Genomic DNA, 27,131 nt, shown 5'->3' with positions numbered 1-27,131 from the left:
CAGCGGGCGCCTCCCGGCGGCTGCAGCCGCCGCAGAGAGCCCTTTACACGCGTTCGGTGCCTCATTACGGCCTCCAGGCACTCAGATCGTCCTGGGTCCCAGCGCCTCACAGGGAGGCGGGCCGTTAGCCGTGCACAGAGAGCGTCGCCCCCCGCCCCCAAGATGGCGGCGGCCGCCCCGTCCCGTCAGCGGCGCCCCATTGGCCGCTCCCCGCGATCACCCGAGGGCCGCGCTCCGCGCAGGGCCGCTCCCTCCCATTGGCCGCCCGCGCCGCTGCGCATCGCCGATTGGCGGAGGGAGCCGCCGCTCACCGCCGGCCCCGCCCCTCGCCGTCCGCCGGGCGGGCGGCCAGCAGCCCCGCCCCCCCCCGCCGCCGCCGCCGCCGCCGCCGCCGCCGCCGCCGAGCTGCGTCCGGGCCCTGCCGCGCCGGGATGAGCCGCGCTCCGCCATGGAGACCAAACGGGCCGAGATCCCCAGCAGCGTCCTGGACGACCTGTGCAGGTGGGGGGCCCGCCGGCAGGGCGCCAGCCTCGCCCCCCCGCCGTCCCGTGGTGCTGCGGGCGCGCGGCGGCCGTTGCGGGGGCGGGCGCGCGGCCCAGCCGTTGGGCGGGGAGGGGGGGGCGGGGCGGCCGCTGACGGAGCGGTCCCGGCCCAAACGGTCGGGGGGGCAGTCCCGTCACGGTGAGGGCGTTCGGAGCCCGTGGGGGCTCTCTTTGGGGCGGGCGGGGAGCTTTTTTATTTATTTTTTATTTATTTTGTATTTATTTTTTATTTTCCTCGTGATCTCAGCTTGCGGTCGTCTGAGGGCTGTTAAAGTCACGGGGCCATCCTCAGGATGTGGTGCCTGAAAGTGGCTGTGATGCTTCGTGACTAAAAAACGGCCCTCCTGTTCTGCCGCCCCAAAAGTCTGAACTGCGTACGTGCAATAGGAAAAGATTGCTAGAGACAAAGCGTAGTCTGCTTGCCCGGAATTAGTGTTCTCGAGTGAGTGAAAATGCTGAGGAGTAGCAGCACCGCAGGAAGCTGGAACTGCTCTGCTCACCCCACCACCTATCTAACGTGAGGGTCAGAGCACGCAATACACTAGTAAACTTTCAGTTCTTTAGTTTCGGCTTTTGAAGCTTGTTATACTTCCATGTGTCTGCTCTGAGCTCCCTACACAGTGCTGGGGCTCTTTTAGTTGTCTGCTCACACATGAAGAAGGGTTTAAGGCTTTTTCAGAAAGTCAGGAGGAGAATTAAAATACAGAACTGAAATAGGCAGCCTATTAGTACAAGTCCTTTGGGATGACTAGTAGAAGGTCACAGAAGTAATCAGGTCTTACATTGTTACGGGGTTAGCTACACTCTCTTACCTTGTTCCACCCTGCTCTCATCTTCTGTATTTGAAATGGTGTCTTGCCTTGTAATTGTATGAATTTAGTAAAGTGGTTTTATTTAATTATTTTTATTATTTTTTTAAGCCTCAGAATAGTAGACTTGCAGTTACCATCTGTCCTGTTCTTCAATTTTTCCTCATGGTTTGTTGACTTGCATTAGTGCCAATGGATCAGCCCTCAAATACATTGCCGTGTGTGGGGCATGGACAGAACAACTGAAAGGAGCAGAGGAGTCAGGCTTTGAGTCTGTGGGAAAGAGAATTTTGCTATGCACAAAAAGAAATGACAGGGCCTGATGGGCCTTGGCTCAAGGGAGGTTAAATTTTAAATAAGTGGAAGATCAGTCAGTGGTGCTGTGCTTCAGGTGGTTGGCTATAAATGGGTTATTCAAATATGTATTGCTTCCTACATTCTTCTATCTACACATGATATTGACAGAAATTCTGAAAGAGCAAATTTTTGTACTCAGTTACTAGGCTTATTGAGAAGACTACTTACAGAGAAGAAGAAAATTTCTAGCCCAACCTATGCCCTGTACCGTATAGTTTATTCTTGTACTGTATAACTTCTTTAATTCTATCAGCAAATGACACTTTGCTACTTAAGTAATTGTGGTAGTTTCAATATAACAGGTTTGGAAACTCACAGGGCCAATAGGACCTATCTATTACATTTTTACATGAACTGTAGCAGTGTAAACAGCAAATATAAGTAACTGTTGGTGAACTTTTAGGAGATGGCATGCACTTTTTAGCTTAGTAAGAATAATGTGACAAAAAACAGGCTTCCAAGTCATGCTTGCCTAGTAGTTGAGGGTTTAGTGTTTTTTTTTTTTTTAAGTTTGAAAACCAAAAAACTAAGTTGAAACTTAGATGTCCACGGAACAGAACTATTGTCTTTTTGTGTCTTGAGAGTATTGGAGAATCTTTTAGACTTTAACACTTCAGTTTTGGACAGGATTATTATTATTATTAATTTTGCTGGGAAAAAAGTCTGGATCCTCTGATTTGTTAACTCTGTTTGTTAAATGTTTGTGTACACAGGAGACACAATCATCAGATACTTCTGACCGTATCTGCTGTTTAACCTGCTTGACGTTTAACACATTTCTTTATGACAGAAGGACCATTGTGAGCTGGAGTTAATGCAATTAACATACAAAGCGATGAATTAAAATATGTTTGGATTTTCCTTTGAGGCTACTCAGAGAGGTTCCTGCTAGGTCCGCAGATCACTTTCAGCTGTTCCACCTTGTTCAGCCAATTAGTCTAAGTAGTAATTCAGCAGATTCAGTAATTCAGAGCAGCTACAGCTATTTTAATCCCTGCAGGTAATCCTCTTGACTGTTCCTGGCTCCAAAGGCATACAAAGGTGTCTCACCTGGTATCTTCATTTTGTATGACTTGAGGTGAGGGTGTGGTGTGTTAATTAGTTTGCTAGATAGTTTGGGAAAAAAAAAAGAGGTACTGCTGGGTAACCTTTGCCATATGAATTATTTTATTTTTGCCGTTGTGGTTTAAAGCTTCCCAGTTCTTATGTAATGTGCAGGATGATGGGATTTCTTGCAGTAACCAGTTCTGATCTTACTGCCAAATACTATTCAATTGTACGGTTAATTGGGCTAAGTATCTGCATTTCAGTCGTCTGCAGTCACTTAAGTAACTCAGTTTTGAGATGGGTAAACTTTGAGATATGTCTGTATTATGTTCTTAGGTAGGATTTGTGACAATGTTACTGACTTGCTAGTCTGTTCAAAAAGTTTGGCTTGCAGTGTTTGTGCAGTGGTGTATTTTGGTGAGGGTAAAGTTTGGCAGTTTAGTAGCAACTGTAATAGTCATCAAAAAATAAACCCCAACAACTACAACAAAAAGCCGCAAGTTTTTCCAGCAGTTGAAAATAACAATTAGGCTTCCAAATTCAGCTTCAGGGGGCTGTTTGAGGATTGAGTATAGGTGATAATGGTGGTGATGATTATTGTTAAATGCTTTCCTTGCAAAACTATTCTCCTAAGGGTAACAAAATAAGATTGACAACAGTAGTCTAATGCATTTGCCCTGAACATTTCTTCTCAAGCTATGTAACAGCTTTTTCCTGCTACTAAACTAAGCTAAAAAAGTTAATTCTTGTTCAGAGCGTTACGTGTTATTTGGCAGCATGTGGAGACAAGCTGAAAGCTAAAGCCAGGTACATAGTGTCTTCAAGCCTTTGTTGAGTTCTCAGGCTGTTTTGGAATTACAGAATGCTAGGTTACAACTTATTCTAGTTCTGGTAAGTTTAATGTGTGTTTATACTTAGATAATAGGACTGTTCTGACCTGTTCTTTTAATATGTCACAGGTGTCCACATTATTCTTTACCATGCTGCCTTGTGCTGCTGAGTTGTACTTTACTGAGTAAGGAGGTACAGTGTCTTCATGTAGGGTCCGGGGCTTGATGCTTTCTTTCCTATAAGCACTCCTGCATTTGTGCCTCCTCTCCCCACCCCGAGCAATGCACAGGGATGGGGAATGGGGCTTGAGGCCAGTCCATCCCAGTTCCTCTCTGCTGCTCCGTCCACCTCTGCTGTGGGTCCTTCCTGCAGGATGCAGCCCCTGAGGAAGCATCCTGCCGCTCTACTAGCGGGCTGCAGTGCGGGCACCTGCCCTGTACTCTATCCCTGCACTCTGAACCTGTACTTGTGCAGCTCTTTCAGACTTGTTTTCTCCTCCACTCCTCTGTCTGTCCAGCATTTTCCCCCCTTTGTTAAACCCGTTTTCCCGGGGCGCCGTCATTGCGGCTGCAGGGCCCGGCCGTGCCCTGCGGTGAGGCCGCTGGAGCTGTCTGTAACTGGCTGTGTCTGGCATGGGGCAGTGCCCCGTGACACTTAGAAGTGCAGGTTGTTAGACGTCACTTACTCTAGAAAAGTTAGCTTTTTGATTTGTAAGTAGTATTATTGTTTTTGCTTTTATTGCTAGGGCTGACATGTTCTTAATTCCTTTTGGGTACTACTTCTGTGTATTGTATCTTCAGATTAATGTTAGCTGCAGTGTAGGGGTAAGAAAGCATCTACTAGTTATAACGTAAAATAAGCTTAAAAAAAACCCAACAACTTTGAGCTACCACAGCTTTATATGTAAGGAATGTTTATATATAGTTATAATATAAAATAGGCTTAAAAAAAATAAAAACCTTTGAGCTACCACAGCTTTATACGTAAGGAATGTTTTCAGCAGTAATAGAGCCTTCAAGAAGGGAGCAGTGTGGGTGTTACTTACAAAGCGAAAATTGCCAAGGAGGAAAATATTCTTGTTGAAGTGAATAAGGCTATTTATGTAAGAGTATCTGGTCAAGGACCTTTTTCAATGCAAAGGATAATGAGCAAAGGAGGAATCCATAAATAAAGCATATTGGGACACAAACCAGACAGACAAGTGATAAGAGGGGCAGTGATGAGAACCAAACCTGATCAGCCTCACTAACTGATGAGGGCATGAGAAAGTGAGAACGTTTATTCCAGTGAGGTTGTCTGACTGGGAACCTTCTCAGTCAGGAAAGAAGGGGAGAAGGGGGAAACCAAGAACAAAAATATACAGAGACACGGACTCTCTTTCTAGGAAAAGAAAAATGGAGATGGTGACAAGAAACAAACCCCTTGGTTGCAGTGGCTGATGGGCTGTTGAGAAACTACAGGCCCTGCTTCCAAGAAGATCAGCCTGGACCTCACGGCTGATAAGGCTGATGGAGCCGTACAGACCCATGGGGGGACGTGCAAAGTGTGGGTGGGCAGAAGGGGGGTGTGAAACAGGGCTATCAGTACGCTTGTCTGGCAGAGCCCTGCACCCTATCACCACATTCTGTCCTGTCTTCTTGTGTCTCACTCAGTCTTTCCTTCACAGTCTGCACGCTCTCACTGTGCCATGGGTGGGTGTGCTGCAAGTGCCAGCCACTGGTGAGGTGGGGAGAGGGAGCGAGGGTCCTGGCATCAGTATCAGGAGGGCCCATCGCTGTCTGGACCTCTAGAGTGCCCTTCAGGCTGTGGGACTGGAGCGTGGCCGCTGGGCATGAGAAGGCTGGGTGTCAGCGGCTGGGGTCCCTGCTGCCAGCCACTGGGGCTGGAGCAGCACGTCTCCCCAAAAGCAGAACTGGGGTGGGGGGCGAGCATCTGTATCTTCCCCAAAAGTGATGTGTATGTGCGTTCACTAGCAAACTTCACATGGGAGCAGCAGGCGGGCAAGGGGCATGGGTGCCAGGTGGGCAGAGGGGCTGTGTCAAGGCTGTGGGAGGTGGATGTGCAATGTGTGTGTCCTGCTGGCCTGAGGACGTCGCCTGTGTGCTGCACCAGGGCCTGTTGGCTCTGCCAGCCCCAGGGCAGGAGGAGATGGTGCTGTGCCTCTCAGGGACGGAGTCCTGTCCCTCAGGGACAGGGTCCTGTTGCAGGTGTGCTGTCTGGGGCTGCCTGTGTGGCTGGCCATCTCGTGGTCTCTGGGACGGGTGCTTGGCCTCACTACTGGCTGAGCCTGTGAACAGGAAAGGGCAGCTGAGGCCCTGGGGTCTGGGCTGGGCAGGAGGGCATCCTTGGCCACAGCTGGTGGAGGAGGAGGAGGCTGCTCTTGGCATTCCTTAATGACTCACTCACACTTGTAAATTTTAAGTAAAGATGTCTGAAGTGCTGTCAGTTCTGGCAAAGATATTACAGGCCTTTGGATTTTACCTGGTGTACCTCAGGAATTGGGTTTAAAACAGCTCTGTCAAATGGTTTAAGTTCAATCGGGTGGGTGGCCATAAATATCCAAAAGGAAAATTATTTTATTCTTGATCTTACAATTGGTAAATAAAGTTTCTGTGTAAATAAAATGAGCTATCACAGAGTATTGCTACTTGTCTGTACATCTGTGGAACTGTGTGTGCCAGTATCTGAGCTGAAACATAAAGCAGACTTGAAAAATAAACCAACTGTCCACTTTCTGTTCCAGATTGCGAAAACTAATGGGACCATACTGAGTTTTAAAATTTGTGTGAATTAATAGTTTACCGTGTTTTTCAGTGAAAATAGACGTCTGTGTTTAACTTGTATCCAGAAGAAATGTGTAGACTTGTTATCAAGAGTTTGCAGATGTTCTTTACTGGACATTTAAAAATGTTTTCATTCTTGTAGCTGTTTACATAGGCTGTCCTTCCCCTCCCTGTTTTCACAATACTTAATTTACTTAGTTCCTTGTAATTGATTTTTGTAGAAGAACATCATGATCCATTTTCTTTCTTGACTTTTAAAGATTTATTTTCATAAGAAAAAACTTTTGCTGTCCAGACCCCCAGGAAGATCTGTTGCTCTTTGTTAATGGATCAGGAATTCCACTGCTGTAATGCATTTTTGTTTTCAGATTTGTTTAAATCAATAGACTTGGCTAATCATGCCTTTTTTTTTTATTTCTTGGCAGCCGATTTATTTTGCACATTCCAAGCGAAGAGAGAGACAATGCAATCAGAGTATGCTTTCAGATTGAACTTGCCCATTGGTTTTACTTGGATTTCTACATGCAAAACACACCAGGATTACCTCAGTGTGGGATAAGAGATTTTGCGAAAGCTGATATCCTTTTTATTACCGTGATTGCTTTCTGTCTCAGTGGTCGAAGTATAAACTGAATATTGTTAACAAAACTTTATACTTGCAGCAGGAAAATGACAGTTCATGTGTTAATGATTCAAAATTACTATTGCTAGATATGTGATTTTTATCTCTTCATTGCTTTCATAATTTTGTGGCATCCATAGAAGAGTTGTTTCTCATTTGGCTTAAGACTATGGACAACAGGTAATTTCTCTGAGAATTTTTCCTTGTGGCTGCAGTTTGACAGGGTAGGTGGGCTTCAGAGGTGCTGGAGCTCTTCATGGCGTTTTCTCTCCTTAATTTAATTTCTTTCCAAGGAAATGCTGATGTAAATGTTAAGCTGAAAATGGTATGTGTTCCCTGATGGGTAGCTGTATGTATTTGTGTCATGCATAGATGCTGCTAGAAACAGTTCTGTTGGCAGGAGAAAGGACGCATGACTACTAAATTCATATAGTTAACTTCCGTTTTTTTTTTTTTTTGCTCAAAAGGCCTGATAAAACTTAGACAATGTAGTCCTCACTGGGGAAAAGCTCATGAAGTAAATTTCATGCCAGCATCCAGTAATTGTTTTATTGGTAAGCTTTTCTCGTTGATGTAGGACCGAGTGCTGCTTCTAACTTGCATGATATCTCTGGTTTCACTACCCAAAATATTCCTTGTTAGTTTGGTAATGAATTTCTACTTTAACAGCGAACTGTAGAAATGTGATCTGTTTTTTGACCTTATGTGATTATTTTTAAGTATTTTTTTTAGATTATAACAGTTTTCAGATCAGCATAATTTCTCTGGCAATTGTAGGCTGTGCAGGAAAAATACATTAAGACAGATAATATTCATTCATTATATCTTTCCCTCCCTGGCTTACATTTGCTAAAAAATGTTAGTTCTGCTGCAGTGTCTTATGTTATGTACACTGCTAATGAATGTTTGAATGTTTCTTATTGGTAGTATAATTTTGTGTATAATATAGTAACTTTCTCATTTTTTTTAAAGCATGTGGAGATTCCCTTTGAAATTTTAGAGTTATAAAAGTTCTGTTCTTATTTTCTCTGTGGTGAGTTTTGATAAAGTGTATTAAATTTAGATTTCTGTAACATGATGCCATTAAAAATAGTTTTTTAAATAGGAAATGCTTAAGAAGGGTTTCTGCACAGTAGGCTAACAAATGATTGTGCAAAAAAATTCTCCACTTTAAGCAAGAGAGAGTATTTTTGTCTGTCCCGTTTAGTTTCAAAATGTAAAAATTTTTAAGACTAACACATATAAAACATCAGTTACATGGATATCTTCAAAATTAGAAGACACTTTCAAACAAGCACCATCTTTTTTTCATCTTTTAATTAGGTTGCACTAGAATTGCCAAATTACTTAATTAATGCTTTTTTATCTTTAGAATTTGGTAATGGATTATCCATGATACTTTTAACTTCCAAGAGATTGCATTTTGAAAGTACTAGGAGGATAGTGTGTGGTTATTGTAAACACTGAAATGGCTATCTTTTGTATGACTGCAAGTGATTGGTTACTCAAGTTTAGCTTCCTTGACGTGCTGCTGTACTCTTCAGTCACTGCCCTTTTTTACTGCCTCAAGGTGAAGATGTACAAAAGGTTTTAGACGAGTGGAAGGAATATAAAATGGGAGTGCCAACCTATGGTGCAATTATTCTTGATGAGACACTTGAAAATGTAAGTATGAAAATAGTTGTGAAGAGCTAGGGGGGAGGATGGCGTGTGCTGGCAAAAGTAATCTTTGTAGTTTACATTTTGTAATTTTGTAGTTTACATTTGTTGTCTGGTTTAAAAAAAAAAGTGCACACTTCAGATTCACAAAAACCTGACATATTTGACACTGTGTGTACAAAAATAGAATATGGGAATAAAACATGGGAGACAGTAAATACTCTTTTGCTTGCTTTCCTATTCAGTTTTGCTTCTTTATTCTGAGTTACGTGATCTCATTAAAAAAAAAAAAGCAGTTTTTGCTAGAACACAGAAAACCTAATGGGTTCCTACTCCAGGCTGAAGTCCCTGTTTTGGGGGGTCAGAAGCAGAGGACAGTGAAGGGAAGAGAATTAATAGAAATAAATTAGAACAGTTGGTGTTGACAGATGTCTTTACTGTATTTTGCAGGTTCTTTTGGTTCAGGGCTATTTAGCAAAGTCTGGTTGGGGATTTCCAAAAGGGAAAGTAAATAAAGAGGAGGCTCCTCATGACTGTGCTGCTAGAGAGGTAAGTTAAAAATCAGCTTAAGGGAACCAAACTTTTTTTTTTTTTTTAAAGTTAAATACATGAAGTTTTGCTGAGGGCAGGATATATGTGCTAGATGACAAGACATTTTACTTAGGTATGTCTTTTATTGAAATCAGGTAAGTAAATTGTCCGTTCTTGTTGGAGTCTTCTGCCGTAGCTTTTAGTGCTTTTCTGAGTGATCACCAAGGGTGTGATTAAGTAGTTTATAATCAGTCTTTGATGTTTTTCATTGTTTTGTACTAACATGCTACGTTAAATGAATGCTATTTTTAAAGTTCAGTTCTGAACTATTAATTGATTTCTAAGTATTACTTTTGGTGCTTGGAAGATCTGAGATACTCCATGGCTTTTTGAATATTGAGAGGCCACTGCACATACAAGGTGATAGAAGAATGGGAGTTTAACTTGTATGAGAGCTGGGCTGTATAAACAGACTGAAGAGATGAGCTGGAGGTTGTAGAAGATTATGGAAAAATTGTGAAGAACTTTTATTCGGTGATACAGGAACAAGCAACAATATTGATATATGGCAATTAAGCGCTAAAGAAAACAACCTGTGAGGTTTATTGCTGCAGCAGATAGTAGAACTTCATGTTGAAAATAGTCTGTGAAAGAACAATACCGATATAAATGCAATGCTCCTCTAACATAATGCATCTGGACTTTCTGACAAGGAAAACTAAGGTGAGGGAAAATAGCAAGATGCTTTAATTTTCTTCATGGATGGACTGAATTAGTAGCTGAGGAGTTGTGGACTTTTCTTAAATATGCCTCTTGAAGATGCAAGAACGTAAAATTCAGCATTTCTGATTTGTTGAGGGTGGTTTCCATACCCCTAAGATATTTAGGATTGACTTGGAAAAGCAAAATAAAGTGTTAGATCTTAACACTATGCTTTTATGCAACAGGCATGTATGAGAATTCCTTTCATGTTAGTACTTCCTTATTTTTCAGTGTATAGTGTTATTTATATAGTATTGGATGGCTTGCCAAGTGAAATACTTGAACAGTAGATGCAGTGGGCTGTCAGTGCACAGCTCAAGGGATGAGCAGAGACTTAATAAGGTTAAACTAATTATTGAATGCATGTCTTAACAATCCCCAACCTCACCATAAATAGATTCTTTGATTAAAAGATTAAAATTTTGCTAGGCAGTTGCTTTTGTGGTGTGTGGTGTGGTTTTTTTCCTTTTTTTTTTGGGGGGGGGGGGGGGTGTATGAAGGGTTACAGTTGAAGGGAAAGGAGAAAAGAAAAATATATGGACCACAAACAGTGTACATAGCATTTAAAGTGCGCACAGTTATACAGGGAAAAGTATTTTGATGTTTTTAATTTGGAGAATGTATTATAATACGCTAGTGAACAACACTGTTGTTGTGATCTGTTTCCATGAAGGTAAATTGCCACTGTGGATGAACTTGCAAATTTTTCAAAGCTAACACATTGCCAAATGTTGTAATGTCTGTAAAATGTGTGTGTAAATCTTTTATTTGTTTTTTTCTGGAGTCAGCACAGGTCTAAAACTTTGAACTGCACCTGCATGTGGTCTAATTGAAGAGGTCTTCTCTGGGCAGTGCCTAGACAGTTCAGTTGTTATTTCAGAACGAATAACCATACTATATCGTTAACTGTTTAGGCAAAACGAGTTTCTATGGTGAATTCATTTAAATCATCTTTAAGAATCAGGAAGAATCAGGACATTATGCGTGTTATCTTTTGAACTCTGCTGTTCCTAATGCACTTAGACATTAAGATTTGCTTGGTTTGCTTTTGATCTTTACGTAAGGGTTTTTAGTACTAATTTGAAGACTGAGTGTTAGTTATTTGCTTTGTATTAAGAACTTGAGTCTTTTTTAATATTTGTGCTTAATTTCCTCTACGTTGTGAAAAATTGAACTTGAAACCATTTTGCTGATATTGATATATGCAGTTGACCACAAGATATTTTAAGTATTACCTGCTGTAGCTACTTTAGGTAGTTATTCAGTTTTATTTTTTTGTTTTACATATTCACAGGCAGGACCACAAGCTGTGTAGTTTCTAGTCAACACATCACTGTTTCAGGAAACAGCTAAGTTAATGTAAAGGAGCAGTGCACAGCTTTGGAGCTTTAAACTTCACAATTTAATAGAAGAGGCTTTACTGAAGATGCTGTCCTACTGTTTAGTTCTAAATCTGGTCTTTAAAAATTTAACCGAGGAGTCCTACCCCTGGATTACTGGCAATGGGGCTTAATAGCCTTTTCCATTTCATATACCTGTGGTGCTCCTCTTCAGTTGCCTGCTCTCATGAGTAGGTCTGAAAACTATTTGTCTTGCCTTGTGATGATAGGTCCTAAAGGGAAAAATTTAAATATATGCATTGATATCGTTTATGTTTTTCAGGTGTTTGAAGAAACGGGGTTTGACATAAAAGATTATATCTGTAAAGAAGAATACATTGAGCTGCGAATTAATGATCAGTTAGCACGGCTCTACATCATTCCAGGAGTTCCCAAGAACACAAAATTCAACCCTAAAACCAGGAGGGAAATTCGGGTATGTTAAATTGTTTAGTTTTGCGGTTACATTATTGTGGAGGTTGGGTTTTAAAGCTAATAGCCTGCGAAATAAAAGAACTAACAAACATGGTGAATACCTGAAATACTAATTACAAATAGTGTTTTGTCACTGTAGAGTTTTGTCATGTTGTTGCAACTCTAATGGAAAGACTGATTCTTAACAATCTTTGGCATCTCCATTTGTCACGAAAACAACATTAGTACATGCAGTCAAACTGGAATTCCCCCCCATCTTCTTTCTTAGGTAGTCTGTGTGCTAATCATATCGTGTTATTCCTACCTTTTTTTTAATTGTTATTATTCTATAACAAAACCTGAAACTTGTGCAGCAAACTTCATTCCCTTGTTTCTGATAATTTTTGAGCTAGTATTGGTAATCTGGTTTTGTTTTTAAATAAAAGCAGCAAGAATACTAGTGGCTTGGAAAATTATTTGAAGCTGCTGCCATTATTTACTGCATTCAGTGTGCAGTGGGTTTTTTGTTTGCTTGTTTTCTGAAATCCATATTCAGAATTTAGTTGCTGGATAATACATTTCATGTTTTAGTTACATCTTGGAATGTGTGTGAGGTGTACCATCCGTTATCTGTACTTGCTGTCAGAAGAACAACCTCATCGTTAGTTAACGATTTGTAGAAAAAAACTTGCAGTATAATAATAAGCCTTTCATTGTAATTTTTTAATTAAGCATAGTAAGTTTGAAATGTGTTTGTAATGTATTTTTTGCAGCAACAGCAGTGGGTTATTTTGATTTTATTTTTCGTTTTTCTAGAATATTGAGTGGTTTTCCATTGACAAATTGCCATGCCACAGGAATGACATGACCCCCAAGTCCAAGCTAGGTCTGGCACCTAACAAATTTTTTATGGCCATTCCTTTCATCAGGTATGTTCAAGATGAACCAAATGCTAGGCTGGTGCATTTAGAAAACTTTTATTTCTTTAGATTTGTTTTAGTAAATAGATCATATTGAACTTCTGCTTGCTTACCAGGCCATTGAGGGAATGGATTTCCCGAAGGAATGGAGATTCCTCAGAGAGTGACAATGGTTTTTCACCTACAGCAAGCACACCCTCTAAGCCCAACTTGGAAAAAGCTAGGTAAGAACCAGGTCAGTTTAACATCTCTATATCCTTTCTGTAAAATGTTGGTCATATGAAGCCAATTGTCCTTTCTCTGAATATTTCTATTCTAGTAATAGAGTAGGCTAATTATAAATAAATAATTAGAGGTGTATCTTACAGGCCTGTAAACAGGATGAAAACTTAATAATTAGCATCATGATGTGCTTTTTGGAAAATTCTTCAGTGTGATGGACCACCCCCCCCCAAAAAAAAAAAAAAAAGTGGATACCTTTGAATGTTTCAAGTTATATGCTGGTATGGGTTTTTGATTCAGCTAAGCTAGAAGTGATAGAGCAAATTTTAAAACCTGGACTCACAAAAAGAAGGCTTTGCTGCAGTAATTCAGATCAGGTTAGCACCAACACTTGTTAAAAATGATAACGTGGGACTAGCTTGCTGTCTGTGCTGAACATAAACTTCCTACCAGCAGTCAAAACAAAGTTGTATGAATGCAGTGATCTTTGTTACAGTTAGCACACTAGGTTACTTAAACTTGTCTTGAGATTATTCTGAAAATGCAGAAAGTTCTTTATTTCAGTTCTGCTATCAATAGCTTTTAAGTTGTTTTGTAAACTCTGTTTCCGTGTACTAGATCCAAACTTCGCAGTAGTCAGCAGGTGGTCACAGATGGCTTTTCAGGAGAGCAGTGGATGAAGCCAAAACAAACACAAAAGCCATACAATCATCCTGAGATGTCTGAAGCGTTAAAAATAAAGGTAGGTTGTTTCTTAGGCAAACGTATGTGTCTGGACTATTTAAGACCAATGTCTTTGTTCGTAAGTGTTCCTCCCTGGAACTGAAATACTGAATTTTATCACCTAATAATGAAATACTGATTTTTATTTATAGCATGCAAAATCAGAACATTAAAATAAAATTCCAGGGGGTTTCTCAGATTGTTTGCTTGGTACTGACATTAGAGGTGGTGGGTATCAGGTGGTAGTTGTGTTACGTCAGTTTTAGCTGATAAATAGGGATTGTCAACAAATGATTTTTGATGCTGCCATTTAAACTCTTCCTTCTACTATCTTTTGGACATAATAACAGAGTCAGAACTCGAGGGGCAACGGCAAAAAGCAGTATCAAGACACTCCCACCCAAAAGAAAAAAACAAATGGAGTCCACAGTCAACCAGCAAAGCAAAACCACACCTTGGTAAGAAAAACCTAGTAGCTATCTCATTAACAAGTTCCAGTAGTGCTTAAGGAATTTACAGGCAGATGTCCTGCTGAGAGAAAGTGCTTATTGCTTCAAAGTATATTTTAACAATATACTTGGCACGTGTCTGTAGGAGTACGACATTTCTTACCTTACAGCATGCAGATCTATAGACAATGCATCCTTCCTCTAAAGTTTGCCTTTTGGAACCAGGGCTTATTGTAGCTGTTGAAAATAGCAGCCATGTCGGCAGACAGTCTTCTGCAGCTTTCCAGGTTCCAGCCATAATAAGGATGCCATAATAAGTCAACATAGGACATGTCTGACATGTTTATGTTTTGTAAACAGAGTGTTGTTGTACAACAATTAGATACAAAGTGTTAATGCTCATGTGTTAATGTTTATTATCTCCCTCCTCAACAGCAAAAACAATGGGATACAGACTTGCCTTGATCTCATATCATTTTTAATTAAATAGTGGAATTACACTTTGTAAATTGCAGCATGGCATTCTTGGTTTATTACCTTTTCCTTGCACTAACTAAATATCCTTGTCCCCAAAGTTTTGCTGGCTGGGAGAAGGTTCACTGAGATACCTGTTTTACAACAACATTTTGATTTTTTTCTCCAGTATTCTTTATGGCTCTCTCAGTCTGTATTGTTGGCTTTTGTGCAGCATTGAGCTGCATGCACTGTTCTCCATGCAGCTCAGCTTGTTTTAATTTTTCTAGATTACTGGCTTTAAGCTAGATTCTTCTCATTCTGGCTTGCAGTTACTACCTTCTTTCTGTTTTTCATGTAAAAGTGCAGAAAATGTAACTACTTCCGTCCTGTAAAATTCTTTTCGTAGCAAGAAACGGTTAACTGCTTTTAGGTCTGCAAGTAGAAGAATGAAAAGCCAAGGAAATGACTGGCCAGAAATTTGGCTGTGTAGAAAAACGTGAAATAATGGAAATCTGTAGGATCTTGATGGAAACAAATGGAACTGTTAATACTCTACTGTGCAGGTTCTTTACAGACTTTGCCACTTCTGTGGTGTTTCATTTGCATTTTCATGATTGTTAGTCCTTTGAAGTTTAAACACTTCATGTCCCAGTGATAACATTTTAATGCCGTTTGGAGGCTTGGGATTAATTTGCTTAATTTGCATAGTGCAAAGGGCAATACTTTTCTCTGTATTTGTGTTCGTAGAGCAGCATACCTAAGGCTAATTCTTTTCACTGGAGAATTCTAATTTTGCATCTCTAATACATGCTAATCTAAGTGGCGGTAGCTGCCTGCTTGCAAATACACACCCCTTGTGTTTTGAGAAGAGCAGATTTTGAAGAACAGGCTTATGCATATGCAATTTTGAGTCCATACCGTCATGCTGCAAGACCTTTCGGGCTTACAGTATTTAGAAAACAGTCAATTTTTTTTCTTAAAAGCTTGCATTTTAAGAATGATTGGTCACTTGCTACAAGATTGCAGTGCTTCTGAAAGACTTGTGGATTTGATGCATACTAAAGTAATAAATTCATCCTGAATTGTAAGTAAAACAATTCACACGGGAGGTGTATCAAATCAAATATAACAGTCACACGTCTTAGCTGACACTTAAGCTACACTCCCAAGAAAGGGAATGTTGTTTTTTTTTTTTTTAATTAAGCGTAATACGTGTTTTTTCTCTTAACCAGAAATGTGAAAAAAGGCTTAATCCAAGAAGACTTCAAGATAACTTTGAAACAGGCAAGTATACTCTGAATTTCCATCCGAAGTCATAGAATCATAGAGCCATTTTAGTGTGGAAAAGACACGTGCAGACCCTTAAGATCATTACATCCAACCATGACCAGACACTGACAAGTCTACCACTAAACCGTGACCTTAAGCACCACATCCAGGCCTCTTAAATACCTCCAGAGATCACAGAATCACAGAATTGTAGGGGTTGGAAGGGACCTTAAAATATCATGGGGTCCAACCCTCCTGCCAAAGCAGGTTCCCTAGAGCAGGTTGCCCAGGTAGGCGTCCAGATGGGCCTTGAATATCTTCAGAGAAGGAGACACCACAACCTCCCTGGGCAGCCTGTTCCAGTGCAGATTTATGCACCGAAGTCATGTATTAAAAGCTGAAAGCACCTGACTAATGATGGTTGCGGTTCCTTCCTTGTATGTCAATCTACCAAGTGCTATAAAGTCGTCTTTTTCTAAGGAAGTCTGAGTTCCTCTATCTGGTTAATTTAATGTGATGCAATCATGTTGGTTTTAAAATTCTTCTAATTAATTGTGAAAATTCCCAGATTACACTGTGTTGCTGGGTGAAAAGTACCTAAAGGCTGGTTTAGGAAAGTAGCATCTCAGTTGACAGAATGCTGTTAATTATGTGTTGGTTGAAGGCTTTCTGTCCTGCTAACAATAAGCTGCAGTCAATACAGGGCTACTCTGGAGTGCTTACACAGTGCTTTACTTCCTGCTCAGAAAATAGGGCCACATTTCTTTCCTTCTCATCATGATATAAATTGCAAAGCAGTAACCTGTGGGTAAAACTGTCAATTGAAAGTGCCCCCAAATTGCTGTGACTTTAAGATTTGTTCTACCCACTAGATGACTTTTAAGTATGGCTGTTTGATTTACCTTTTTCTATTTGTGACCGTGGAAACAGACTCTTTCATAAATATTAATTAAATGTGCATTTCAGGTATGGCTTTGTATTATCATTGATCCTTTCACTGATAACTAGACATCTAAAATTTGTTCCATGTTTTTTTTTCCTCTTTAAACAGATGCACCATATGAGATGTGTTGTTCCAGTGAAGACCCGGTGGTAGAAAATGTAGAGGGGCACTCTGTGGCATGCAATGGCAATAACAAATTTGCTTTTTCATCAAGAGCTTTCCTGAGTTTCAAGTTTGACCATGATGCCATAATGAAATGTTTTGACCCCTGACAGCAAATCTATTATGAACAAAGATCAGATTTGCCTATAGCAATTGCGGGGGGTTTCTTATCCAGCCTTACTCTTTCTCAGGAGTTTTTTTGTTGTCTTTTTTTTTTTTTCTTTATTTGGTTATTTGTTTTTAAATGCAATGCAGGGACTGACTGGTGGTTTGGAAGGGTTTGTTCTCTTTGCAGTACGGGAGTGGCATAGTCAACTGTTGCACTTTAAATGCAGTATAGCCTTTGTCCACAAAAGTACCTTTCCAGTGTTCAGTTAACTTGTTCCTAGCTGTGCATTAGAGGGCATTCTTTTTTCCTCATTTTTTTTTAACTTGCTGTGTGTTTTTTAGATTGTCATTGACATTGACGTTTTTGTACTGTTGGAGTATATCAGCTTGCTAAACTTTTAACTGCTCTGATATAAATTATTGGACTTGTTAGTCATTATTTTATAGTACATTGCAATATTACGACAGTGGCAATGAGGCTGATTCTCAGAGGACTCCTCTCTCTGTCCCAGTAATTTTGAAACCATAAGTTGCACACTTCAAACCTAGCCTCAGCCTGTTATCCTTTCTTTTTCCTGGTGGCTTGCCCACGATATTTTCCCTCGCACTGAAAGTCAATTTCTGTTGGCTGGCAATCAGTAATACTTGAGTCAAATTTATAGCATGACTTCTTCTGTACCTACTCTGCCTCTGTTTCCTGTAAGGATACACAAACTGGGTAGAACTTAGCCTTTCAAAGTGTCTAGCTTCAACTCATGCACTGTCCCCAGCTGGGTAAAAAGAAGTTGAAAAGTTTCATGTTATCCCAGTTGTAGCTGCTTTCAAAAAGAAAAGCTCAAACTTCGTTTGTGGGAAGTTACTCATGTAGAATTTACGCTGAATGTAAATAAGCCTCTGTAGATCTTGCCAGGAAGAAAGCAGGTGCATGGATAATAGAATCATGTGACACTAAAAGGCTTAATCAGGCTTGCAATAACTATTCTAAGGATGTCCAGTATTGTATTCTGTGCTGTTGTCCTCAGTTCTCTTGTGTAGTGTATGCTCTGTATATAGTTGTCTTGAATTGCACTTGCAGTTAGCATTTAAATGATGTAGCCTCAGTCTTTTGGAGCTACAATGCTTTCTTAGTAAAAATATCAAAGATCTGAAGAAAAATAAAACCATAACAGTGGAGGTGATGAACTGTTAACTGTTACATCACCGTCATGATTCAAGTTAGGGTGTTTCGAACACAAGCTTTGCAGTTGAGAGAAATGCACTGAACTCACTTGTTACAGCAGCTTGTGGTGCCAAGCATATTTGTCCCAGATTTAAGAATTGATTCTTCTCTAAAATAAAGGTGAGCAATTGGTAACTTCCTAGTTGAATGAACTAGGCCTTCCTCTCTCGTTCAGAGTGTATGCTCGTGCACTGAGTCTTTATGCAACTCATGTGGCATCCAAAAACACAATCCTGGTCTTCCTTCAACTTCCCTACTTCATCTATTACCTAGTGGTTTTCCTCAGAAATAGCTTTAGAACTATATTCTGGTTTGTTTACCTGCCTGACACCAGGTGATTTGGGACTCTAATGCTGTAATGCTTTCGGCAGTAGGAACCCTGGACTTCTGTATGAGTTAACAGGAGAAACAGACCGCAGCATTTCCTCCTTCTGGAGGACAAGAGTCCTGAGGGCCTTGTCTTTCAAGACCAAATCATGAAATAACTCAATCTAGCTTTGTCTCACCTAGTTTAAAAAACAATAAATCCAAAGGCTGTAGAAAACAGTAAATGGGTAAATAGCAGTAATTGAGAAGGTGGGATAATGCTGGAGGATGTTATGTTACTCAGCTTCAGGTGAAAAATAACCTTTAGTTACTTTTCTAGTGCAAATAGTTGATTTCCCAGCAAAAGTGCCTTTACTCACAGTGAGGCAGAAGTTTGTATTCATATCATGAGGCTGCTACTGCCTGTGGAGTTAGCAAGACTCTCCTAAGGCATGATTCACTATCAGGCTGTGGGAATCTTTAATAAGTAGGTTGACTTAAAATATATATATATTAAAAAGAAAAAAAAATCAGTTATTTCATCTAGTGCTCTGTGAAATAAGGGGAATGCTGATGAAACAGTGAACTTCTGTTGTCACAGACAGAGGGAAGTCTTTAAAATGAAGCAAGCATGTCCTACGAGCAGGAGATGCTGACTGCCCTCTGTGTTCACTGGGTCATTTTTGTCTTAGTGAAAGCTTGGTGCAGTGTAAGAGAAGCTGGTTGCTTTGTTAAGCAGCCCAAAGTGGGGCTTATTCATGTCATGATCTTAGTAAATCTAGCCTTAATGTGAGTTGCGGATAAATGTGATAAATATGCAATAACTTTTACTTCCTTGTATAAGGGTACTGTTCCTTGTAGCAGCATTGCTTTTCTGCTTCCTCAGTAAGGTTGCTAAAACAACAAGAGTGTGGCAGCATGTGACCTACCCTATGGTTTCCATCATGCCCCGCACTGTGAACACTTTGAATTGTTTACTATTACTAGTTCATGTTCTTATTTCGCCATCATTTTATAATTAAGTATATTTTCAAGTTTAGAAGTATACAGTTTACATTAGTTTCTGTAAGACAGTGAAGAAATTACAAGTGAGGTATAGATTTCAGTGAGTTTTTATTTCCTGGGAACTAGACACAGAAAAATGAGTAACTGTTTGCATGTCAGACTCAAGCTCATGTCAAGATACTTGAAAATTAAACATTACTCAACTTTAGCTTAGGGCTAAAGCAATTCAGAATGCTTGCCTAGAAGGGGTTATTCCGAGTATGATTGGTCACTCAGTGTTCTTGAAATTAAAGAAGACACGGAATTAACCAAACTTTTCGGAAAAAAAAAAAACCAACCAAAAAAAAAACCATAAATGTTTGGGTACTGGGAATGAATCTAGTACTAGTTTGCAGTTTCTAGTACAACATAAATTTCATGTTTGTTGTGGAATTTCTACCATCTCTCCTTTGCAGAGTGGTTTGAACTTTGAAGAAAGAGTGATCTGCCTAATTGAATTAATTGTGTTCTATGCTGAAATACTAACTTCAACTCCTTGATGCACATGCATGCTTTTTAAAGTACCTGTGTCTTGTGTAGTTTGAAGTCAGGAAATAGCAGTGTTGAGAAGAGGGTAAATAGCTTTATTTACTGCACAATCAAAGTATTTCTTTTTTATACAATGTAAATTTCTTAGACCAAACTTGCATAAATAGTTCGTAATAGAGTTTTGGGCCTAGTCATTGTTTCAGGCTTCTGTGCTGTGCTCCAACCTTCCTGATTTGATTTAGTGAATTGAGAACAATGCTTACTGTGTTTTTTCCTTCACCTACTTGCAGCTGTAATTTATGGAACAGTTACTTTTAAAAACAAAGCAGGATTCGGGTCTGGCTGTTCCTAACAGACTTGCTCTCAGATTGGAAATTATTTTTTCCAACCCTTAATTACTGTAGTAGGTTTGCTTTTAACGATTTGCAGTATATAGCAGCGCTCGTGTCATTCTGGTGTAAAGAGCAAGAGTCTACATTAAGAATCCAAGCTCCAATACCCTGTGGTACAAAATGGTCTTCCTGCTCCACGGGTGACTGGCTTTCCAGTCGTTGGGTCAGTGAGCCATTTAATTCTCAGCTACCTGTTTTCTGTTTATTTTTTACAAATTCTGAGCAACAGAACTTTTTTTTCTTTTTCTTTTTTTTTTTTTTCTTTTCCCCAGAGGTAAAGTCAGGTGCCTTCATCTTTTAAATTATGAAGTTAAACTGTAAACTTATCTGGAAGCTCAAGACTATTGAGAGCTGGTAGAATAGCCTCTCTTGTTGATTTAAAAGCAGTTTATTTACAGGAATTTGAGCTTGCACTGTTACTGTTAAAGAGTCTGGTGCTTATACATGACTTCATACTAATTTCAGATTGCTTTTGTTATTACAATATGTCAGCTTTTGAAGCAACCAAAATTATTTAAGATGTGGTAAATTTCTACTAAATGAAGGTGCTTTAACAGTAAATTAGGCTTGGCAATGTCACTACTCTTGCATAGTAGGTTTCTGTCCTTACGCATTTATAGCAATAGTCTGGTTCAAGAATGAAAGAAGTAGGCTAAATGCTTGTAATTGCACTGTTCTTCATACTGTACATAAGCACTGATAGATACAGTAGTACTTGTGCTGTGTGTGCATTTCACTGTTTAAAGTAGGTTGTGAACTTACAAGCAAGACAACTTATGTAGCAATTACGTTGACCATATTCAAAATCATACAAGATAAAAAATGTCCTGGATTAGTCAGAGTACATTAAAAATAAATGCTTGGGTTGTAACGTGTCTTTTCTTTGAAAGTGTTAGGTTAAACTAGACCAACTGTACAGGTTCCACGTTACAGGAACACCTATCTTCAAACAGCTCTCAGCTGTGGAATACTGGGAAGGAAGTGTAAGAGTCTTCAATTCATCCTTCAGTACTCTGGGGGGTGGGGGGAAGCATGTTTTTCTGTAATCGTCAGGAATTTTCAGGGTACAGAATGCTTAAAATTGAAAAGGTCCACCCTGAAATTTATGGAAAATACCAATGAGTATTTTATCATTCTTAAGCATTTACATTGTTTAGCAGAAGAACTAGCTTTTGATTTGTTCAGTGCCCTGAAGAAAGTGATTACATCCCATGGGGTGTAAATCATTGTAAAACAAGGCATTGATAGCTTTTTAAGAATACAGATCCTGTAGACTCAATTCTCTATTACACACCTCTTACTGAGAAAAATTTACTTTGCAAGGTTTTTTAAGCATGTCTGAGTAAAATTTTTAAACTAAGGAGATGAACCATTTATTCTTACTGTTGGGTATGTATTTTGGTTATGCAGGAAAGGTTTGTAAAATTGCATGATTAGCTCTCAGCAAATAACTTCTCAAGCCTATACTTCAAACAGGATCCTTAAGTAACTTTACCATGTCTGCATGGCGTTGCAGTATGTGGAAGCAGTACTTCAACTGTGAGGAGCAGTCTAGCTGGGTTTGCAAGGCACTTTAACATGAAAAACAAACAAAACAGACCCCACAAAGCTAGGTGGGGTTTTGTTCGTTAATTTTGGCATAATGCTGAATTCCTTGTACATGTTCTAGGACCTAGGCTGACTCAGGAATTGCTGCCCAAAGAAAACTTTTCTGTGCAGCATTGCATGCCTTGCAGAAAAACAGGGAGCCAGTGTTTTATTATATGGCTCATGCATGATGGGTTATGTCTTCCTCCTGTTTGTTCTAAGCTCAAAAACTTAATCTGTTTTCCTCACTGGTATGTAAGTGGCATATCAGTGCTAAGTGTAAAGTACTTACAGCTAGTTGTGAGTTGAACCTATGTAAAGTTACAGATTTTATTCAATTTCCACTATGTTGTCTTGAAGAGGGTTTGTTTGTATCGGTCAGCTCTTCAATTTTAGCAAATAAAATCTGTAACTACCTGTAACAAATGTTGTATTGATGATTGTGATTTAATTGTTATTCAATGATTTGGAAACTGAAGCACACCAGTTAAAAGGCTATGACTAAGTTGACAGTTTCTTCTATAATGTAATTTTTCTCTAAAATTAAATGATTTTATGTATAAACTTAAGTATGAATATGAGCGTTACTGATTAGTGTGAATTGTAAAATCTGTCCTGTTTATTCCTTCACTGTAGAATGTTTAAACTAATATTGCCTTAAACGAATTAGCAGCAATGACCATTTCTATGTGCCAGTTAAAAGCATTATCATTTCTAGAACTATTTCTAAAGGTGGATGAGGGGCATATCAAACACAAGGGGTAGCAAAAATGTTTTTTGAAGTGTTAGATGTACTGAAGAAAGGAAGTACACGAATTTCAATCACTGCTTTTAAAGTATTTATGAAGTAGCATATTTTTTGGTTCATGTAATTTGTCATTAAAAGGACTGGATGTGTAGAAAAGGTTTCATATGTGCCCTTCCATTTCTGTAAAGTGTTCCTTGACGTAGGAAGCTTTTGGCAAGTACGATCAGATCTCCGGTGAGCTCTTTCAAACTTTTCACATCCCCGTTATGGGAACACTCCTGACCATGTCATACCATCTCCCTCAGTCGCCTTCTCTCAGGGAAGGTGACTACGGTACCTCCTCGCAGAGCCCCTGAACAGCAAGGTGACACAGTATGGTAAAGCAACCCCCAAGGAAAAGAAACAGCATTAGAAATTTATTCAGAATATAAGAACATTTGTAAAATAAGTATTATAAATGTCTCTGTATAAATAAATGCAGTTTTTACAATTCTATATCAAATAAACACAAAATAGCTATTTTACAGCAGCTAGGAGACTAAAAACCAACGCATTTAAAGCTAATTCAGTAAGGTGAGAAGGATCTAAAATTACAATGTATGGTACAGTATTAAATGAGGTTTCAAATGAGAAAGTCCTAATAGAAACAGGAGAACAATACTGACATTAATGCAAACTTACATGTGCTTTGCAATAGCTAACAGTGCAGTCAAGCTGGTGAAGATTTATATGTTTAATTAGGAAAAAAAAGTACTACTTTGTGAACACACTGAAATACAAAATTTCATGCACTCTAGCAATTTAGAAAGTAAAAAAGATACCCTAAGATTAATTAATTGAGTGAACAACTTCTGTGGTTCTTGCCAAGAGAATCTGTTTTTCTTGCTATGCACAGTTATTACTTCTGCAACAGTTGAGTGAAGTTGCTGTGACTCAAGGTAATTTGCATCAGTGGCGTACAGGTAATACACGTCTGGCTCTAGGCTGGTGTACTTGTGTTTCAAACAGGTATGTAACAGGAATTTGTGTTTTGGTATTTAGTCTCAGGATTGGTGATATTTCAGCCAGTACACTGGAACTACAGCCAATGGTGATATGAAACAGTTCCCGCTACACCAGTAGCACTTCTGCCACTTCCCCCATTGGCCTTTTCCAGCATGCCAACCAATAAAAGCGGTAGCTGCTTGCTCAGGCAAAGTAACGTGTTTTGGCAAATAATAGCTACTGTTGGGGCTGTATGACACCAGTCTTTTTTTCTGTGAGTCCTATGGGAAGAAAGGGAAAGTGACTTACATGTGGTTATTGTTTATAAATTATTCTAGAACACTTTTAGAGCACAGTGGGCATGGGACATACATGGAGAATGTAGTAAAGAAACATTCAGTTGTGCAGAACCAGCAAATCATGAGGCCTTAGAAAGACACAGAGGGGCACTGCAACTTCCTATGCTTCTAACCAAGGGGCATTTTATGCTTTCCTAATGCACACCTTGTCTATAAAGAGAGGTTTCAGTTCAAATGCTTTAAGTTTTATTGTGTTCTGTGAACTTAACAGCTTCTTCAGGTACTATGGAATAGAAAAAAATGGAGCCTGAGGAAAGGCGGTGTAAGAGCGGTTTCCAGCTATCTTAAGTGACAGTTATTTCACAGTGACAGTGTGAGATGACCTCAGGTTAGATGGGTGCTTTAGATACAAGAAGACAGAAGTGTAAGTGCACTTCTGCCACATGAAAAGATCCACTGCTCTTCAGAATGCTTCTTCAGAAATAAGCGTGATCAGCTACCACTGAAACACGGCAAAAACTCACATTCCTGTCGGTGAGAAACTTGTTGACCAAGAAGAGAAACACCATGGACATTTAGCAAAACCAGTGACAATACGAAATCAATGTATTTATTCCCTCAACAGTAGGGTCTCAAAAATTTCCATTTGCATTATAAATTAAGTACAAATCACTTGACAAAGAAGACCGACCAAAATCAATCCCAAGGCATCGCCACCAACTTAATTTTGAAATCAGCATTGTTTTAATGTGCTATTGCAAACAATCACATATGATGCTGGCTTTGTAGCTGATGCATCAGACTCTAGAAAAGTATGAAATAACTAGTACCCTAAGGAAAGAAGAAAACGGCAGCAACGGTAGAACAGAACTTTTCTTCAACATGCTTTCGGAATTTCCTGGTCTTACGTGTCAGTAAGTGAAATAAAATGTCAGCAATAAAATCGAGAAGTCATGAACACAAACTGCTTCAGGGCCAGTTGTAACCAACCGCTGACAACAGTGCCATATTCTGAACGCAAAGTCTCACAACTGTTTTGGCTGCCGGGCCTTAACCTCTACTAGACAAAACCAGTTCAAGTCCTCTAAAAATATTTTGCTTGTACTAGAAATTGTAGGACTAAATGAGAGATGTTATAATTCTAAATACACTATAATAAAACTTGAGATGCAACTCAGCAGGTAAAGCAAAAATGATAGACAGCTCCTCAAGTCAGAGTCACTGGAGAGAACACAGCTTGAAAAATGCAAAATCGAGGAGTAACAGCAACAGGCTAACAAAGTTAACGGAGTCCAGTTTGGCTAAAATAGAACCAGACTTAAACATGGAAACTGTTTTATGCACTCAGTCAAGAAGAACTAATGTCTGTCTGAAACAGGTACTAGGGCAGTCTCCATCTGCTCCCTAGAGAAATCAACCTGATCCCCATGCTTCACTTAACATTCATTGCCAGAATAGGCCAGTATTTTTCCATTCATTCACTTTGATAACGCATTAACATGATGTGACTTAAACAAAACAACAGTAAAACAAAAGTTAACCTTACAAAGCTGTATGAAGACATCATTCACATTCTGCTTGTGGCTGTATATCCACACACCTACACATTTATAGTTTTGTGCATATTTATTCAATACTAAACAGGTACATTCCTAGTAAGTACCTTTTTTGGTCACAAGTATAAAAAGATGACATTCTACTTTGTGATTGTAGAAGGATGTACTAAAGGCTCTATAGGTAACAGAGATGGCCCAGCCTCTTAAAGAAAACCTTGGCTATAATGTACTGACAAGGTAACTCAATTTTCACAAAATAACCGCAAACACCATGCAATATAAATACCAGGAGATGGCTTGTGATTTCTTAACCACCCTTGGGCATAGACTGTCTACCTGGCATGGTAAAACTTACAGCCTTTAGTCCTCTCGCAGATGACTCCTAGGAACTGTACCATCCTTTGAAGAGATGCCATTAGTTGATTAGTTTTGTTTTGTTTTCCCTCCCCAAATCAACAGCAGTTTTCCTACCTGATCTGCACTGGGAGCAACAGTACTGCAGCCATGGTGCAAAGAGCAAACCGGCCTGCTGGCTCCTTGCTCTGCAGCTGCCTGTCCAGGTCATTATCCACAGCAGCGTGTTCAGAGGATGCAATACACAGCTCTGTGCGGAGGGACTCAGGAATCAGGAAAACTCAAATTATCTCTGACCTGCCCAAACTAAAATCTATTAACGAAGTATTTTGTTATGTGACACTGTCATCCGTAGGACATAAAATGGAGAAGAACATGTATAAGTATAGACATAATGACAGACAATGTACATAATCATAGCACGATAATTCAGGCACTGCCATTTTACATTATTAAACAGTCATTAGTTAATGTTTAGATTATCCCCATAACTCCTGGCTGGACAGCTGAGATCTAAGAGATGGTGCTAAACTGTGTTGACAGTCAGATATTCTAGCATACAAGCAACCTAAAAGCCAGCCTCCAAAAGAGAAATTTGTAATGGCACTACGCATCTTTGAAAAAGATGCACTTAAAGTGAAGTTTCATTGGTGTGTGGTCTCGAGTTCTCTTCTTCTAGTAAAGCTATTCTTTGTTTCAGCATCCTTACTTGTGTTTCATGTCTCTCCACCATGGCCATCATTTGCGATTCCAGTTTCTTCAGCTTATTTTGATGCTTTTTCTTTGCTTTTTCATAAGCTGCTACCAAGTTGCTGTTAGAAATAAAATACAAGGTTATTCAAAAAAGCTTGCTCACAGCAAGTGAAAACAAAACAAAACCTAACCTAAAAAAACCCACCCTACCACCTTCAGGGAACTACAGGATTTGATACTGATCCTCTTCCTAAAAGTGATGTAGCCTTAAAACTCATTTGATTCAAACCTCACTGATCCAGATCTGGATAGATCTGGATCTGCTAACCTCTGTATTGTTTTTGGTCAAGCACACACTCTTACCAGTTACTGAAAACATCCTTAAACATGGTTCAAAGTGCTGGCTAACGGTTGCTTGTGATGACCACGCAGAGCACTGTTTGAGACTCAGTGTGTGCTTCACATTAAACAT

General features: G+C 39.6%; 2 protein-coding genes across 12 annotated transcripts in view; one reads left to right on the top strand and one right to left on the bottom strand.

Moving 5' to 3' along the window:
• The first annotated feature begins 342 nt into the window (after positions 1-342).
• On the top strand, positions 343-22,589 carry DCP2 (decapping mRNA 2). 3 transcript variants are annotated; one of them, XM_083818763.1, is made up of 11 exons: positions 343-501; positions 6,795-6,946; positions 8,529-8,656; positions 9,101-9,199; positions 11,606-11,758; positions 12,553-12,665; positions 12,773-12,880; positions 13,497-13,620; positions 13,952-14,059; positions 15,739-15,790; positions 16,827-22,589. In XM_083818763.1, the coding sequence occupies exons 1-11, from the start codon at positions 449-451 to the stop codon at positions 16,988-16,990; spliced, it is 1,254 nt and encodes a 417-aa protein (XP_083674889.1). In that variant the 5' UTR covers positions 343-448; the 3' UTR covers positions 16,991-22,589. The 3 variants fall into 3 exon arrangements, with proteins under 3 accessions (XP_083674889.1, XP_083674890.1, XP_083674891.1); XM_083818764.1 differs by lacking the exon at positions 343-501 and adding an exon at positions 894-916; XM_083818765.1 differs by lacking the exons at positions 343-501; positions 6,795-6,946 and adding an exon at positions 7,503-7,545 and having other exon boundaries at positions 8,562-8,656.
• Positions 19,735-27,131, bottom strand: part of MCC (MCC regulator of WNT signaling pathway) — a 205,937-nt gene continuing 198,540 nt past the window's right edge. For all 9 annotated transcript variants that reach the window (XM_083818748.1, XM_083818749.1, XM_083818751.1 and 6 more), the window contains one exon: positions 19,735-26,778. In XM_083818748.1, the coding sequence (XP_083674874.1) occupies positions 26,598-26,778 (181 nt within the window). In that variant the 3' untranslated portion in view covers positions 19,735-26,597. The remainder of the gene's footprint in view (positions 26,779-27,131) is intronic.

The sequence above is a fragment of the Anser anser genome, assembly GCF_964211835.1.
Source record: "Anser anser genome assembly, chromosome: Z".
Classification (NCBI taxonomy): Eukaryota; Metazoa; Chordata; class Aves; order Anseriformes; family Anatidae; genus Anser; species Anser anser.
Note: the sequence above shows the minus strand (reverse complement) of the source record. Positions and strands in the feature narration are given on the sequence as shown.